The sequence below is a fragment of the Equus caballus genome, chromosome 25, assembly GCF_041296265.1.
Source record: "Equus caballus isolate H_3958 breed thoroughbred chromosome 25, TB-T2T, whole genome shotgun sequence".
NCBI lineage: Eukaryota > Metazoa > Chordata > Mammalia > Perissodactyla > Equidae > Equus > Equus caballus.
Window position 1 is genome coordinate 32902064 of NC_091708.1, and position 15669 is coordinate 32917732.

At 41.4% G+C, this 15669-nt stretch overlaps 1 protein-coding gene across 1 annotated transcript in view; it reads right to left on the reverse strand.

The window, feature by feature from the left end:
• Positions 1 to 4930: 4930 nt before the first annotated feature.
• The window catches only part of C5 (complement C5), an 83815-nt gene continuing 73076 nt past the window's right edge, over positions 4931 to 15669 (reverse strand). The window contains exons 37-41 of the mRNA XM_023628784.2: positions 15245 to 15328; positions 13978 to 14067; positions 11528 to 11611; positions 6028 to 6166; positions 4931 to 5461 (exon numbers count right to left, since the gene is read on the reverse strand). Of these exons, the coding sequence (XP_023484552.1) occupies positions 5323 to 5461; positions 6028 to 6166; positions 11528 to 11611; positions 13978 to 14067; positions 15245 to 15328 (536 nt within the window). The 3' untranslated portion in view covers positions 4931 to 5322. The remainder of the gene's footprint in view (positions 5462 to 6027; positions 6167 to 11527; positions 11612 to 13977; positions 14068 to 15244; positions 15329 to 15669) is intronic.

Genomic DNA, 15669 nt, shown 5'->3' on the forward strand with positions numbered 1-15669 from the left:
CGGAGAGGCAGAGACTTTGCCAAGATCGCAAGAAGACGATGTACTACCCTTCCAGGGTGTGAGAAGGCTGTCCAGCTCAGAGGCTAGGAGCACGGGCCCCAGAGCCCAAACGATTCCATACCGCTTGTAAAGGGGTGTGACCTGGGGCAGGTAACAGCCTCCTGGAGCCTCGACTGCTTCCTTCTTGAAAGTAAGAGGATGCCAGTCATCACAGGATGGTGTGAAATGTTGACAGGAACTCCAAGAAATGCAGTCACTGTGATGCCAGGCAAGAAATTTGTTGAATTCATTGCTTACTGTGTGCCATGGATGTACTATGAACAACCACAAGTCACAGTTATTGTGCCTGGCACTGTGCTTATCAGGTTATATTCATGATCTGTATTATCTCATGTAAGTCTCACAGAAATCCTCCGAAGTGGGAATTATTAGTAGTCGCATTTTTAAGATGTAAAAACAGAGGCTTAAGGAAGGAAAGTAGATGTTCTCCTTTCTATTTATGGCCTCTCGGAGCTAAAGGGACATTGGATATCATCAGGGCGGACCCCCTATCATGAATCGCTCTTGCAACATTCTTGGAAGGTGGTGATGATGGGAACTTGGTCCCTCCTACAAAGCCTATTCTATGTTTGAATGGCTCGGGCTATAAGAAAATGCTTCTTTACAGGGAGCCAAAATTGATTTCTCTGTAACCGCCACTCATTTGCATGGTGGAAAGAACACTGAGCTAGGAGGCAGAGGCCATGGGCTTGTGTCCCAGCCATTGCACTTAACAGCACTGTGACCACTGGCAAGCTACTCCTCGGGGCCTGTTTTCCCAGGTGAAAATGAAGGAATTGGATGAGATGAGCTCTAGGTCCTTTCTGGTTGGACCTTTTAGGATTATATAATTCATGATTGTGTACGTAATACACACATATCTGATTATAATGATGGAAACAGTGAAGGAGTAGACACTGTGTTCCAAGGAACAGATCCATTTCTGCCAACATGTCTGTCAGGATGGGGACCCTGCCAGCTGAGAAGAATCCAGAAGGTTCTTAGAAATGGAGATCTCATCTTGTCTTAAAACAAAATCCCCTCCCTTCCTCTTTCCCTTCCCTCTCCTCTTCTCCTCCCACCCTCTCTCCTTCATTCTTTTCTTTCTTCCTTCCTTCCTCTCTTTCGGACACAGAGGCATAAAGGAGTATTTTAATCTGCCAGTCAAAGTTAAAGATCATGTCCCTGGTGACACGTTTCTCACATCTCGTTAAATATGCAGAATCAATCTGTTTTCAGGAGTAGGGAAAAACCCACAGAAACATGCTCAGAGTTGCTTTGTGTCTCTGAGAACCTCTCAGCTCTTGAGGCAGCAGTTTTCAGTCATGAAGTCCATGCATGGACTCTCATGGGGGCCTCTGAAATAGTATGCAAATTTGTGCATTGTGTGCATCTATGCATCTTATAGGAAAAAGGGTCTATGAAAGGAAAGAGCCGCCCTTGACAACTGGGAGCTGGACTGAGAGGGAGGCCTTGGGGTGCCTAGGAGCTGGCCTGGTTCTCAGAGCCAGGCTGTGGTGTTCTCTCTGTCTGATGTCACAGAACACTGGCATCAGCCAAAATGGATCAAGACAAAAAAACTTCTCCATAATCATGTTTGAGCAGAAAATAAAACAAGAACATTATCCAAACCACAAAAATGACCACATATCCCCCTTTCCTGGCTAACGTGAGTGATTGCTCCTGCTTTTCCTCCCAGTGAGACAGAATTAAGATGCTCAGTCACGGGATTACCCCTGCTTCCTGACAGCATCCAATCCAGAGCAAAGCCCCACTTCCTTGAACCCTCCCTAACATAATCCATCACAAGCCGAAATCCTATAAGCCCTTTCTAACACCCTTTCACTGAGAAGCTCATGGTTCCCACGATGTGTGTTCTCTCTCATTGCCATCAATAAACTCAGCTTTGTTCAATTACCAGCATCTCTTGCCAGGTTTACTGCAGTAGCCTCCTAACCGGTCTCTCTGTTTCTACCCTTGCCTTGTTTTCAATGTAGCAGCTAAAGTAATCCTTTTAAAAGGTAAGACAGACCAGGTCGCTCCTCTGCTCAAACCTTGCAATGGCTCCCCTTTCCTGCTGAGGACAGCCGACGCCCCTTCCATGACTTGCACAATCTGGTCCCTATGACCTCCCTGGCCTCATCTCTACCCACCTACCCCTTTGCTCATTCTGCACCTGTTACGCCATCTTCCTTGCTCTTCCTGTAACACACTGGGCACACTTCTGCTTTTGGTGTGGGCACTACATGCTCCCTTTACCTGGAACGCTCATCCCCTAGATAGCCATCTGGCTCGCTCTTTCACCACCTTCAAGTCTTTGCTCAAATTGCACCTTCTCATTGAAGCCCACCTTGACCTGACACCTTATTTAAAATGCAACCCCTCCCTCCACACTCCCAATCTCCCTTACTTTGCTCTACTTTTTTCCCCCATAGCTTTTATTACCTTCTAACATTCAAGGCCAATCCCCTAATTGTTGTCTTTGTTTATTGTATATCTCTTACAGATGGAATCCAAGTTTCACGAGGGCAGGGAGCTAGGCACCAAGCACCTAGAATTGGGCCTGGCCTACAATTACCGATCAACACATGTTTGTTGGATGTTGCTGAATAAATTTACATTACAGAGGCTAGAAAGTAACTCTGTCTTTGGCTCAGGATCCCTCACTGAGAAATACAGAGCGAGGCTGCCTGCCTCAAACTTGGCTCATTGTCAATTCTACATATTTTCTTAAGACAGAATTTCCTAAATTTCAATCATGTGCATGACAACCTCATGATTTTTGCCCTAAGGACAATCTATACTTCTACTTACTTAAAGCTTTTCCTTAGATAGACTTACTTTTTGACAAATAAATTTATTTTAAAAGGAAATTGTATATCACGGCCCTTGATATGTTAGTTATATTTTTTCTAATATGTTAAAATAAACATTTAGCTATTAAAATGAATAATGTTCCTCTGTACCACCTAAATCATCTTGTTTACCCCCAGTGGAAATGTGCCCTGGGCTTTTCCCTTCAACCAGAAAGATCCTCCTGCCCATCTCTACCTACCCAGATCCACCCATCCTTCTCTAAGAGCCCTCCAGAAGCTCCTCCAGGTCACACAATCACTCATTTCTCTGAGCTCCCTTCACACGTACAGAAAGAAATAGATACCCAGCATTTGGATGCTTACATGCCATGCAGTTTTGCTTTCTGTTTCATGACATAAGATTATAAAATATCTTCTTAGAGCTCTAAATAAAAGAGATATTAGAGTGTTCGACTCTCCTGTTTTACAGGTCCCTGAAGAGATGAAGAGGCTTGTCCCAAATCCCTGCCAGGGGCAAAGCCAAGACTAGAACTCGGGTCTTCTGATGCCCACACTCAGTGGGGCATCCGCAGACACTATTGAGTCCCTACAGTGTGTCTGGCCTTGTGCCCGGAACGGCAGACAGTGCTGAGTAGAAGGGACCCAGACCTGCCCACATGGAGCTTACAGGGGAGCCAGGCCGCCGTACACTAAACAAACAACTATACATGATTAAGTAAATAATTCCAAGGGCCTTGGAAGAGAAGTGCAGGGTTGAGTAGGGGCGCCGGCCTGGTTGGAGGGACGTGAAAGCCTCACTAAGGAAGTGTGTTTGAATGCATAGGAGTTAGCTGACGAGGTGCCGGTGGATTTCTAAATGGGGCCAGGCTCCCTCACAAAGGCTTGCTTTGATGTTTGAAAGCTCAGCTGCACTATGGATTAATTAGGCCACTGTGGCCCGACCTATTGGCCACGGTGCTCAGGGAGAAGGCAGCCCAACAGCTCAGAGACTCTGGGGCCTCCGGAACATGGCCATGGTCCCCTTCATCCTGCGTCCAGCAAGAAGGTGGCAGGAGATGCTTGGGGCCTGCTCTGGAGGGGCCCTCACTCCTGGCTGGCAGAGAGTTTGGGCATATTGGACACGTTGACTGTTTTTGCCAAGGGAGCGCCTACAATGTGAGCTTTGACGTTAACAAAAATAAATCCTTAGTTCCTGGAAGTGGAAAATCTTAGTATTTCTTATGAGGCACACTGCAAGGCCTTGTGCAGTTTCAACTAACTGGTAAAATACAGATTTTTCAAAAAGGGAATGTATTTCAGGCCCTGTTACTGTTACATCCAGAGTTTATCTTCATGTTTCCTTGTGCTATTTCACTGGGGCTGGTTAAATTATATCTAAGACACTCCAACTGCCTCCTGCCCTAGTCTTAGAAAATTGAACCTGACAACAATGTGAGGGTGTTGCAGTGTGGGAGAGGGATGTGTTGAGTGAGAGTCTTGAGGTTTGGTCTCCGACTCTGCCCCTCACTAGGCTGGGGAAATTGCTTCATCTTCCTGAGCCTCAATGTCCTCATCCTAAAATGGGGCTAACAATAATTCCTTGTACCTCGTCTTGAGACATAAATGGGAATCTATGTGAGAACTCTTACATGAGATCTAACGTGCTGCGAAGTGTCACCTTAAAATGAACCTTTGGCTGTGAATCCTGTTTTATGAAGCTCACAGTGAAGCCTCTAGTTAGGACCAGAACGAAGGTCTTCTCCTGAGTGCCGCTCAGTTTCTCTTCACCGTCTCACTGCACGGGGCCTGCCTTCCGAGACAGCAATTATCGGCAAGAGCAAGTTCTTGGGGGAAATGAATATGTGCTAGCGCGGAGGGAAAGGTGGGAGAGAGACCCTCACGGGGGTAAGGAGAGGGCAACAGAAGGGGGAGGGGCAAGGACAAACTCTCCTACCTTCTCAGTTTGCTAAGGGCTCTGACGTGAGGCCTCCTCAGGTCTCTGCCGCTGTCTTTCTCCTCCTCTCCCAGTTGGCCTGTCTTTGTGTGGTTGAAGCTGACCTAGCATGAAATAACAGGCTTTTTTGCTTTTTCACACATTTTGAAAGCAAAGTCAGGCTTTAATGATGAGTTTTCTGTTCCTCGGTATTTTCTTTCAAGCAAAGGCCATGTTTTTGTAAGATACTACATTTCAATGGGGCTATTCTTCCGTCCCCAGCAAACATTCCTGAGTGGTAGGTTTTAGGAGGCATTCCAATTTATTGCTCCTGGTGTCCCATAACCTTGGAATGAGTGTCTGTCTCCATGCCCCCCAGGGCCACGTTATTCCAGAAAGTTACAGCTCTTAAAACTGTTCTCTAATAAAAGTGCCACTAATTCTAAGTAAAGTGAGCTTTCCAAAGAAGACCAGCTGTGAATGTTAAAAAAAAAAAGAAAAAAGAAACTTCAACAAAAGGAGTCCATAGTGGAAACTGTACAAAGCTGAAGTTTTTCAGGCGTTTTCACAGCCGTTTAAAAAGATGTCTTCAGCAAATTCATCTAAAGTAGCTAAAAATGCTTGGCACGATGGACACGTTGCGTCTGCAGGCCAATATTCAATCCAGGTGGAGGAATCTAAAGGGTAGATGTACCTGCCGAGAAAAAATGAAAAAGAATGCCTGTGATGATGGCCGCAAATGGAGAGGAGCCGAATTCAATTGAGCCCAGGCTGTTCAGCTCCCAGGGGGCCAGGCCGTCAGCCAAACTCTTCCAGACCGGCCTCCCGCTGTAAGATCCACAGACCCCGGATGATTGTGAAGCTGTTTGGGGCTCCCATGGTTAAAGGCAGGAATGGCATCTGTTTTAATGTCTATTTTTTAAAAACAGGTAATAAAATGCATATTTTAACATATTCCTCTTTCCACACAGAGCAGTCTGAGAACTTATTGAGGGAGCAGACGTGGTAAAAGGGGGTCGGATGACGTCCCCCAGATTCATCATTAGACCCAGGAGCTCAGCTGCTTTATCCGTCAGCGAGTCCTCAGCTGCCCTGGTGGTTTTAAGGGGTCTTTTGTTTTAAACTCACATGATTTCATTTATGCTCCTAATGGTTTGTTAGTTCACAGCAGGGCACACAAGAAACACGCAGTGTATTTAAGAAGAAATGACATGCCGTTTTGGAGGGGAGCTCAGAGGCCACAAAATATTGGTGACTTACTTGAAACTGAAATTGTATTTTATCTGGAGGGCTTCTTTACCCATAATTAAATACTGTCTTCCTTTCTCCAGGTCAGCATGAGCACAGGATGTCTTTTTAATGAAGGTAATTTCAGCGTTTTTCTCGGCAACAGCTTCGCCTGAGAGACACTCAAGTAAGGTTATCACATTAATGTTACGATGTCATGATTATAAACTCTCTCAAGTGTTCCAGTTCCTCATGGCTATTTATTAATCAGAGTAAATTTATGTCTGCAGGCTAATGGCCAGTGGAGAGTGGCAGTGTCCATATGGTTAAGACTTCAGACTCTGGAGTCAGGCTGTCTGCGTTAAATCCTAGCTCTGCCACTTCCTGGCTGTGTGGCCCTGGACAAATGATTTATGCTCTCTGTTAGGACTCAGACCCTTATCTGAAAAATGGGCATAACGATAAAATGTACCTTGTAGAACTGTTGTGAGAGTAAATGGGTTAATATATGGACAGTGTTTAGAACACAGTAAGCACTATATAAGTGCTCATTATTATTGCTCTTGTAGAACCAGGAATTAAAAGAACCTCTCTATTCGAACACTAGTAATCTCCATAGGTTATATAGCAAAATAAAAAAGCATTTGATAGCTGGCAATGGGCAGCTTTGTAGAAAAGTGTAAGACATGAAAGACTTGGAAAATTTTAAGGAGGATAATTTTGGGATTCCCAAAGAACCCAGAAGTAGCCAAGATGCTGGTTCTCCTACCTGGAATGCATTCCTCCCCAAGTTGGCCTGTTGAGTTTCTACCCATCTTTTTTTTTTTTTTTAAGATTTTATTTTTTTCCTTTTTCTCCCCTAAGCCCCCCGGTACATAGTTGTATATTCTTCGTTGTGGGTACTTCTAGTTGTTGCATGTGGGACGCTGCCTCAGCGTGGTTTGATGAGCAGTGCCATGTCCGCACCCAGGATTCAAACCAACGAAACACTGGGCCGCCTGCGGCGGAGCCCACGAACTTAACCACTCGGCCACGGGGCCAGTCCCGAGATTCTGCCCATCTTTAAACCCATCATCAATTCTCAGAGTATCCGGTAAATATTCCTTGATGCTCTTTGTCATAACTCTCTCTTTGTCTCCCCCTTACTCCCATTATACGTGAATTTCTATCACGGTATTTTCCTTCACATGTCTATCTCCTCAGCTGAGGCGGGGACTAGGTCTGACTCATTGCTATATATTCAGAACCGATATCCACTGTTAAACTCTGGCGGAGTCATCCTAATTATGAAATCCTGAAATCTTCTGAACCTGTTGGTAAATAGCATATAATGGCAACTTTGTAAATGGTCAACTTGAGTAATATACATTCTACTGTACACATATTAGTTCAAGCTGATTTTCTTAGGCTCTCCATTAATATATGACTTCCGTTGCAGCACTGTCTAAGCAACATTGAAGCCCTGTTTGCCAATTCTGCCCCTGGCAAGGTGAGCCATGTGGCTGCACGGGGCCTTGTTATTATTTTTTAAAACATTTATTATGGAAGATTTCAAGCGTATTCAGAGGGAGAGAGAATAGTTAATTAACCTCAGCTTCCATGATCACTAATCTTCTTTTCATTTATATCCTCGCCTGTTCTAAGCATTCTGTGTTTTAGGAGAAACACCAATTTATTATTATTCTTGAACTACAGAGTTGCCCTTTAAATAGTTTAGTTTCTATTGTTAGTGTGCAGTAGTTCTTGTGTGAGTGTTAAGTGTGTGTGTTTTGATATTTATATAAATTCAAAATGTATGTGTATTAAAAATGAAGAGATAACAAAGAATGCAAAAGTTTCCTGGCATTTCCTTTTAAATATCCTAAATATGAATCTTTTGAGTTGACAGGAGATCAAAGAAGAAATGATATTAATAAGGAACTGGAGCTTGGGAATCATGATGTTGCACAAAATTCAGAACAGTCTGGAATGTCTTTTGATACTGTGCAAGAATTGGTACAAAATAAAACAAATAATTTATATTTCTGGAATGAAACCACTTGATTATTTTAGTAAAAATAGGAATGGCTTATTATTGCTTATGATGTGAATGTTGGATGCAAGTGGTGCTCAAAAGTTGGCTTGTGGGGCCTGCCTGGTGGCATAGTGGTTAAGTTTGCGCATGCTGCTTCAGCGGTCCAGGGTTCACAGGTTCGGATCGCGGCATGGACCTAGCACGACTGGTCAAGCCATGCTGTGGCAGCATCCCACATAATGTAGAGGAAGACTGCTGCAGATGTTAGCTCAGGGACAATCTTCCTCACACACGCACACAAAAGTTGTGGAAAGATCACAGTGCTAAACCCTTGCTTATTTTGTCAGAACGGTAATCGTGGTTCAAATAAAGAAAATTTGTCATCATCAATGGGAAACAATGAAGTAACATCACAAATCAATTTCATACAGTGAAACATTTAAAATAATGAAAACGAGAAAAATTTTTTATCAGAGTGTTGATCAAGCACATAAAAATTTGCAAAGTATTAGAATTAACTCTAGTGTATGGTTAAAAATAATCAAGCAGGGGCTGGCCCGGTGGTGCAGTGATTAAGTGCGCATGTTCCGCTTCTCGGTGGCCCAGGGTTTGCCGGTTCGGATCAGGGTGCACACATGGCACCGCTTGGTAAGCCATGCTGTGGTAGGCATCCCACATATAAAGCAGAGGAAGATGGGCATGGATGTTAGCTCAGGGCCAGTCTTCCTCAGCAAAAAGAGGAGGATTGGCAGCAGTTAGCTCAGGGCTAACCTTCTTAAAAAAAAAAAAAGAATAATCAAGCATTTTTAGATTGAAATACTTGATAGAATTTCAAAAGAGAAAAAATCAATATAAACACATTGTTGTAATTTAGCTTTATGACCCTACTCATTGCAAAATTTATATCTACTGAAATGAGAACACAGTTTTTTAAAAAATATAAATAAGATAAAATAAAATTTCCATCTTTATTGAGAAGATCAACTATTTAATATAAAAATTGTTTTAAATAATGTAAAATGAAAAATTGGGGACTTTGAAGATGGCTTAATGGTTTTTGTTGACCTCAAGATACTGGAAGGAATGACTGAACAACCTATCAAATGGTTTTGCTGAGATTTGAGGAGAAAGGAGCCAATGAGAAATATTTCTATGAACCCCTTATTGGTGCAAATGTAAAGCTAGGGGGAAGTCTGGGATTTCAGCAAAAATTCTGAAATTTCTAGGGGGGCCAGCCCCGGGGCCCAGTGGTTGGGTTCACCTGCTCTGCTGCAGGCGGCCCAGTGTTTTGTCGGTTCGGGTCCTGGGCGCGGACATGGCACTGCTCATCCAGCCACGCTGGGGCGGCATCTCACATGCCACAGCTGGAGGGACCCACAGCTAAGAATATACAACTATGTACCGGGGGGCTTTGGGGAGAAAAAGGAAAAAAATGAAACCTTAAAAAAAAATTCTGAAATTTCTAGCTATTTCAATTTGGCATTGACTGAACCACCTATCAAGTGTCTCTGGATAATTAAAAGATACAAGCCAAGCAAAAGTTGCTTTAAAGATTGTCTTCATAAATTTGGTATTTACTATCATATATCTAATACACACTAGATGGAACTAAGTAATAACATGAAGAGCTTAAAGAATTGCAACAACACAAACTGTAAAAGCATTGGGATTTGACAGGCAGCCCACAGTGCTGGAACAGCAAAGGCTGTTTGGAAATCCTATCAGGTCTGACAGATTCATTTTGATGGATATTGTGATACAGGAGTACACACTTACAAAGTGAGTATATATACTTTTTAATGAATTGCCTGTGATATTCTAGCGATTAAGTCAGTACCATCTTTAGGTATTCAAGAAAAAAATCTTTCAGCTTTAATAAGCTGACAGATGAATGAATGATAAAATTGATTGTGTAAAATTAAGTAAAGGAAACTATAAAGGTAAACAGCTGTTACAAAACGAAGAATGATATGCCGTTTGATATAAAGCAAAGTAAAACATCATTTTAAGAGAGAATCTAGTTATATGAAAACGATTTTGCTTTTAGTGGCAAAAGTGAAAAATATAGAGCCAGCCCTGATAGCCTAGTGGTTAAAGTTGGGCACACTCCACTTTGGCGGCCCAGGTTCGGTTCCTGAGTACAGAACCACACAACTTGTCTGTCAGTAGCCATGACGTGGTGGTGGCTCACATAGGTGAACTAGAAAGACTTACAACTAGAACATACAACTATGTACTGGGGCTTTGGGGAGGGGGAAAAAAGAGGAAGATTGGCAACAGATGTTAGCTCAGGGTGAATCTTTCCCAGTAAAAAAAAAAAGGGAAAAATATAATGAACTTTTATGTTTTTTAAAATTTATGAATCCTGAAACTTTGTCAAATGATTTTTCTGAAACTCTGAGAGTTGAAAAGGAATAAAAATTAAGAGAATTAGGAAAACTAAATATGAGCTTTCAATAAACCGTTTTCAGGATTTGGGTGATTATTAATAGAGATATATTGGATACGTAAAAATGTCAGATGGTATCATGAAGACTAGAAACATTTTGAATGTAATTATTGCTAGTGTAGCAGAAACTGAGAGAGGGGTCAGTACCATGAACAACACTGCTGCTATTAGGAAAAATTATTTATAGAGACTGTAGGTCATGTCATGACTATCAATTCACTGGAGATGTAACTGGAAAAGTTTTCTGTGGTTCCTTGTCAAATCAAAGCTCAAACAGGGGCATCCTACAGCGAGTCAAGTGAAATAACACTGACAACTTATAAAAATCAAAAACTTATTTGGAATTATTAGCATGACTTAATGAATCATTTGTGCTACAATTTATAACATTTGACAAGCAGTTTATGACATTTATATTTTCGTTTACTTAGAGAATCAAAGGGAACATTTTAAAGCGTTGTTTTACGTATGAATTCATTTTGTCATACTGGTTATTAAGTCTCTCATTTACCCTATCAAAACTCGCATGGCGTCTAACCCAAGGCTTTGCACTTAGAGGCTCTTTACAGGTTTCCCTGTTCCCACTCTTGCTCCCTCCAACAGAAGCCAGAATGATCTTTTAAAACCACAAATCAGATCATGTTACTTGCCTACCTAAAACCTTTATTAGCTTCCCTTTGGACTTCTAGACTAAAATCCAAATTTCTTGCCATGCCTTATAAATCCTTGTGTGACCCACCCTCCACCCGACTGCCCGACTCCTTTAAAAATGGCTACCTCCTACTACCATCTGCTGTAAAAAGCCATCTGTTATCTCACTGAAAGGGTTTCCCTCATTAATTCCATGTCTGTTTCAAATATAAAACTGGTTATGATTTGTAACTGTTTATTTGTCCATTTCCTTTTTGTTTTTTTTTAAATGTGTCTCCTCAAATAGAATAAAAGCTTTATGAAGGCAGGAACTCTGGCTGTCTTATTCATGTTGTATCCTCCGTACCTAATATAACACCTGGAACATAGTAAGCACTAAACATTTGTTGAATGAAAGAATGAAATGAATGAATTCTCACCAGCTTTGTAGACATCCAGGAGGGTTGCCGTGTATTTAACAAAAGCATTTTCTTCAGTGATGGATGTGATACTAACTTTATAAGCTGGTAAACAAAAAACAATTCATGCTTAATACCGCTAATGCCATGTTTAACAGAAGCCAGAGTTTGTCAGACAAATGAGAAATGAAGCATGGAGAGCTCTTATGGGCCCCCTGAGGTAGTTCTCACTTCTTCCAAGAAGTCTTCCCAAATACTCTCAGTCTGGTTTTACTGGTCACGACCCTAATGATCTGTTCTACTTGGAATCCTTAGCCCTGGCCACCATTATAGGCAGGCTGAGTAGGACTACAGCAAGATTAAGTCAAAAGACAGAAGCACACAAAACAAACAAAATAAGACTTTGTTGGATGTAAAGTTCAGAGGCTGATCTTTTTTTCTTTAATTTTGATTTTTAAAAAATTATTTATTTTTTATTATTGTATTTCCAGTTGTTTTATTGAAATCATAAAGGTTTATGACATTGTATAATTTCAGGTGTACATTATTATTTATCAATTTCTGTATAGCATCTGACTGCAGATTCTGATCCTTTAAGATTAGTGGAGTCATGCCCACGGGGCACTTCGAAGAGCCCCTTCCTTCTCTGTGTGGCCGCAGAGGGGGCCTTTATCTGCCATTCAGGCCCGCTACATGAGCCTCCTTGTTCCATTGCCTGATTCCTTGGATATCTCCACTGGCTTTGATCTTTGGTTTTTGATAGGATTCTGTTTTCTGACTCATCTTTGCTTGGACTGGCAACCATTTGACATGAGCCACTCACAATACTGTTTTCTCTCCATTCAGGCATCAATGTTTAATCCATGGTGTGTTTGACCTCAGTTCTGGAATGGTCAGCTTGAAGGGATCCACCCCTTCTATGCGGCCTGAGAAAGATTCTTTTATTTTTGCTTTGGATGGGGTTGAACGACCTAAAAGTTTTGCCCATTTTTGAGATCCTAGCTAGCTAGCTAGATAAATACAGGAATGAATGAACTCATTGTGGCAGAACCAAAGGCTGTGTAAATTCGTGGCTTAAAATAGATGAAAATGTTCTGAATTTCAGATTCATAAGTCCTTATCGTGGATATGGTCAACGTACCTACTGTGAGCTTTGGTGGAGATAGAATTGTTTTATTTTGTTTCTATTCTGTTATTCCAGCATCAATCCACAGTCTCCAAAAAAAGCCAGCTAAGTCTTTTCTTGAAAGTAATAAACTAAATTCCAATTGCATTTATTCTCTGTGTTAAAACAATTTTCTGATATTTAAGGTTAAAATTGTTCTAAAATGGAGAGAAGTAATAATTTAATGAAATTTTTGTCTGTTAAAACAATATAGTATTGTCTTTAAGTCTCAACCTATTTTAAAAACTGCAGTGGGTCCTGGCTGAGTTAGGCAGCTTTTTAAGTTTTTAAAAAAAGTCAAGATGAATTTGAAGGAAAGGCAGACTATAAACCATACAAAATTCATTCTGATGGCTGTCATTCCATTAAGAGAATTCAGGGTAATATAATGGAAGTAATATTGGAGACCAGAATGCATCCTAGTTCCACTACTTACTCCCTGTATGACGTTGAGCAAATTGTTTAATCTCTTTGAGCCTCAGTTTCTCACTGGTAAAATAGAGATAATCCTCTGTTAGCTCCAAGGGGTCTTATGGGACTGCAGTGAGAAACCGTACGTGAAAGCAGTTGGTAAACACAAGGTGCTGAATCAACGGTATTTATTTCTCATTTATAAATAACACTCTACCAATTTTCAAGAAAAGATTTGAGATTGTGTACAATATGCTCTTTCTAAAAAAAAAAAGCCAGAAATAAATATTAGAAAGTATGGCTAGAAAATAAAGGAGCCAATTCTATGAGGAACTTGAGACAAGACTGCCACTCCACTTGAGCATTTGATTTAGCTGGAGCTCTGAACAACCGGAAGGAGATGCTCCTTTCGAAATGGAGAGAGTCTCAAACATGGACTGCAATTCTGCATATGTTAAAAATTATTTAGTATTTATATTTTTACTTTGTCTTTGAAGGGATTTTGAAAAAACCCAAACCCCAAAACCACCTTTGTCTCAGCCTCTGCTCAATCAACTGGAAGAATACAGTAGTGAAATCTTATACCTTTGTGGCTTCTCAAAAGTCCTTTTTGAATATGTTTTAGAGTCTTTGATTCAATGGGGTCTATAGGAGTAAAGTGTCTTGGCTGGATGTGCATGTCACTCCTATTATTTTTAATGAAAATCACATTTCTCTGCAGAAGGATAAATAACTTTGTGTGCTTATGCTGAAAATTGATGCATTTTCCTTCAAGGGGACACGTGGAATGTTGTGTCCACATAGTCACTCTGTAAAGCTGTTGATCTTCCTCCCTGATCATATATTCATCAAACTCCATGTTTAATGGAACTGTGTATTGAACTTTTGAACTTACCATATGCAATCTCTGGTTTGCATGCTCTTTCTTTTCTAGTATCTGCCGAGATCGTCAGATTCAATTCTCTCTGCATTTGTCCACAGTCAGCTGGATTTCGTGAAAAATGGCAAAAGTTAGGTTAATGTAAGGAAGCAGACACTTTCTTTGCGAGTAAACACAGTTCTCGTGAGCCTGGAGACAATGCACTAGAATCTTACAAATACCAGATTCCTAAGACCTGTCCATTTTCTCTTCCTCCATAAAGTGAAACATTATATAAAGCAAAAACTAAATTAAAAAAACAAAACCGGAATCTTGAACATGAGACTTATTCTTAGCATAGGCAGTCACTGCACATTCAGCTCTTTAGAAAGGTTTGTGCTTCCACTGAAGAAAGGAGGAAAATTTCCCATTTTGAGTATAATCAAAAGTCCCTTGAAGGAACCAAAATGATAACTTGACTGTTTTCTGCCTAAAAGATGGTGCAATGACTACCTAAGAAATGTGCGGATATCAAGGACTTTGAAAAACAGAATAAAACCAACACCACCCCAGACACTCATGGAGTCAATTGTTGATTTTTGGTGAGTTCTGGGTCTTTTCCTTGGTCAAGAAGGCTGCCTTAGGGGCTGGCCCGGTGGCTCAGTGGTTAAGTTCACATATTCTGCTTTTTGGCGGCCCAGGGTTCGCCAGTTTGGATCCCGGGTACAGACATGGCACCGCTTGTCAAGCCATGCTGTGGTAGGTGTCCCACGTATAAAGTAGAGGAAGATGGGCACTGATGTTAGCTCAGGGCCAGTCTTCCTTAACAAAAAGAGGAGGATTGGCAGTAGTTAACTCAGGGCTAATCTTCCTCAGGAAAAAAAAAAAGGCTGCCTTGGATTTTCAAAAGACTGAATGGAACTGGACAATAAACAGAGAATGTCATTAACTGGGAAGGACAAGGGGAAAGAAAGAGGAGCTAGCGGCTCAGTCCTGGGCCTCTGCCTAGTACATTAAACAGATCTGGCGAAAAGTGAGAATTTCACATCATGTTATCCCTCTGATATCCAACAACTGTGTGCTGGTGTTTCTCCACCTCTGTACTGTAGCAACTATCGGCTTGTTCAGGACTTGTCGGGAAGTAGCTTTACAGGGCTCAAGGAGTCAGCTCTCAATCAGCTGAGACTACATTTCTACTTCTGAGAAACAATAGTTTGCTAAACAGCATCCCCCAGATTAGCCCCAGATTACGAGTGGCTGCTTTAAACAAGTGTGCAGCCTAAACATGTTACATGAAGTTTACCTTCTACACATCTGCACGTTGCTCCTTCGCAGACTTTCTCCAGTTTGGTACGGGACGTGCTGTAAAACATGGTGCACTGTTTATCTGTGGCAATGAAAGCGCAGTTAGGCGAGGTGGCTTGGTTAATGCGCAACACATTTCCCGATCGGTGAGTCTGATCACCTATTCCAAACCCTTCCTTTTGTAGCTACTGCCCAGGGAGGTTAAACTATGAATTGCCTGTGCTGGCATGGGCTCCTCTTACCCTCAAAATGGTCTCCCCTTCTGTGCTTGAAATTTTACTGTTCAATATTCATTTCTTAGAAAGAAAATATTTGGTGCTTCCATTAATGAGAGGAAATAAATTGTGTTACATGAAAGAGTTTTGAAAGAATTGTAATTGTTTAGGCCAGAGAAGAAAAGAAAAGAGTATATACAAAATGAAT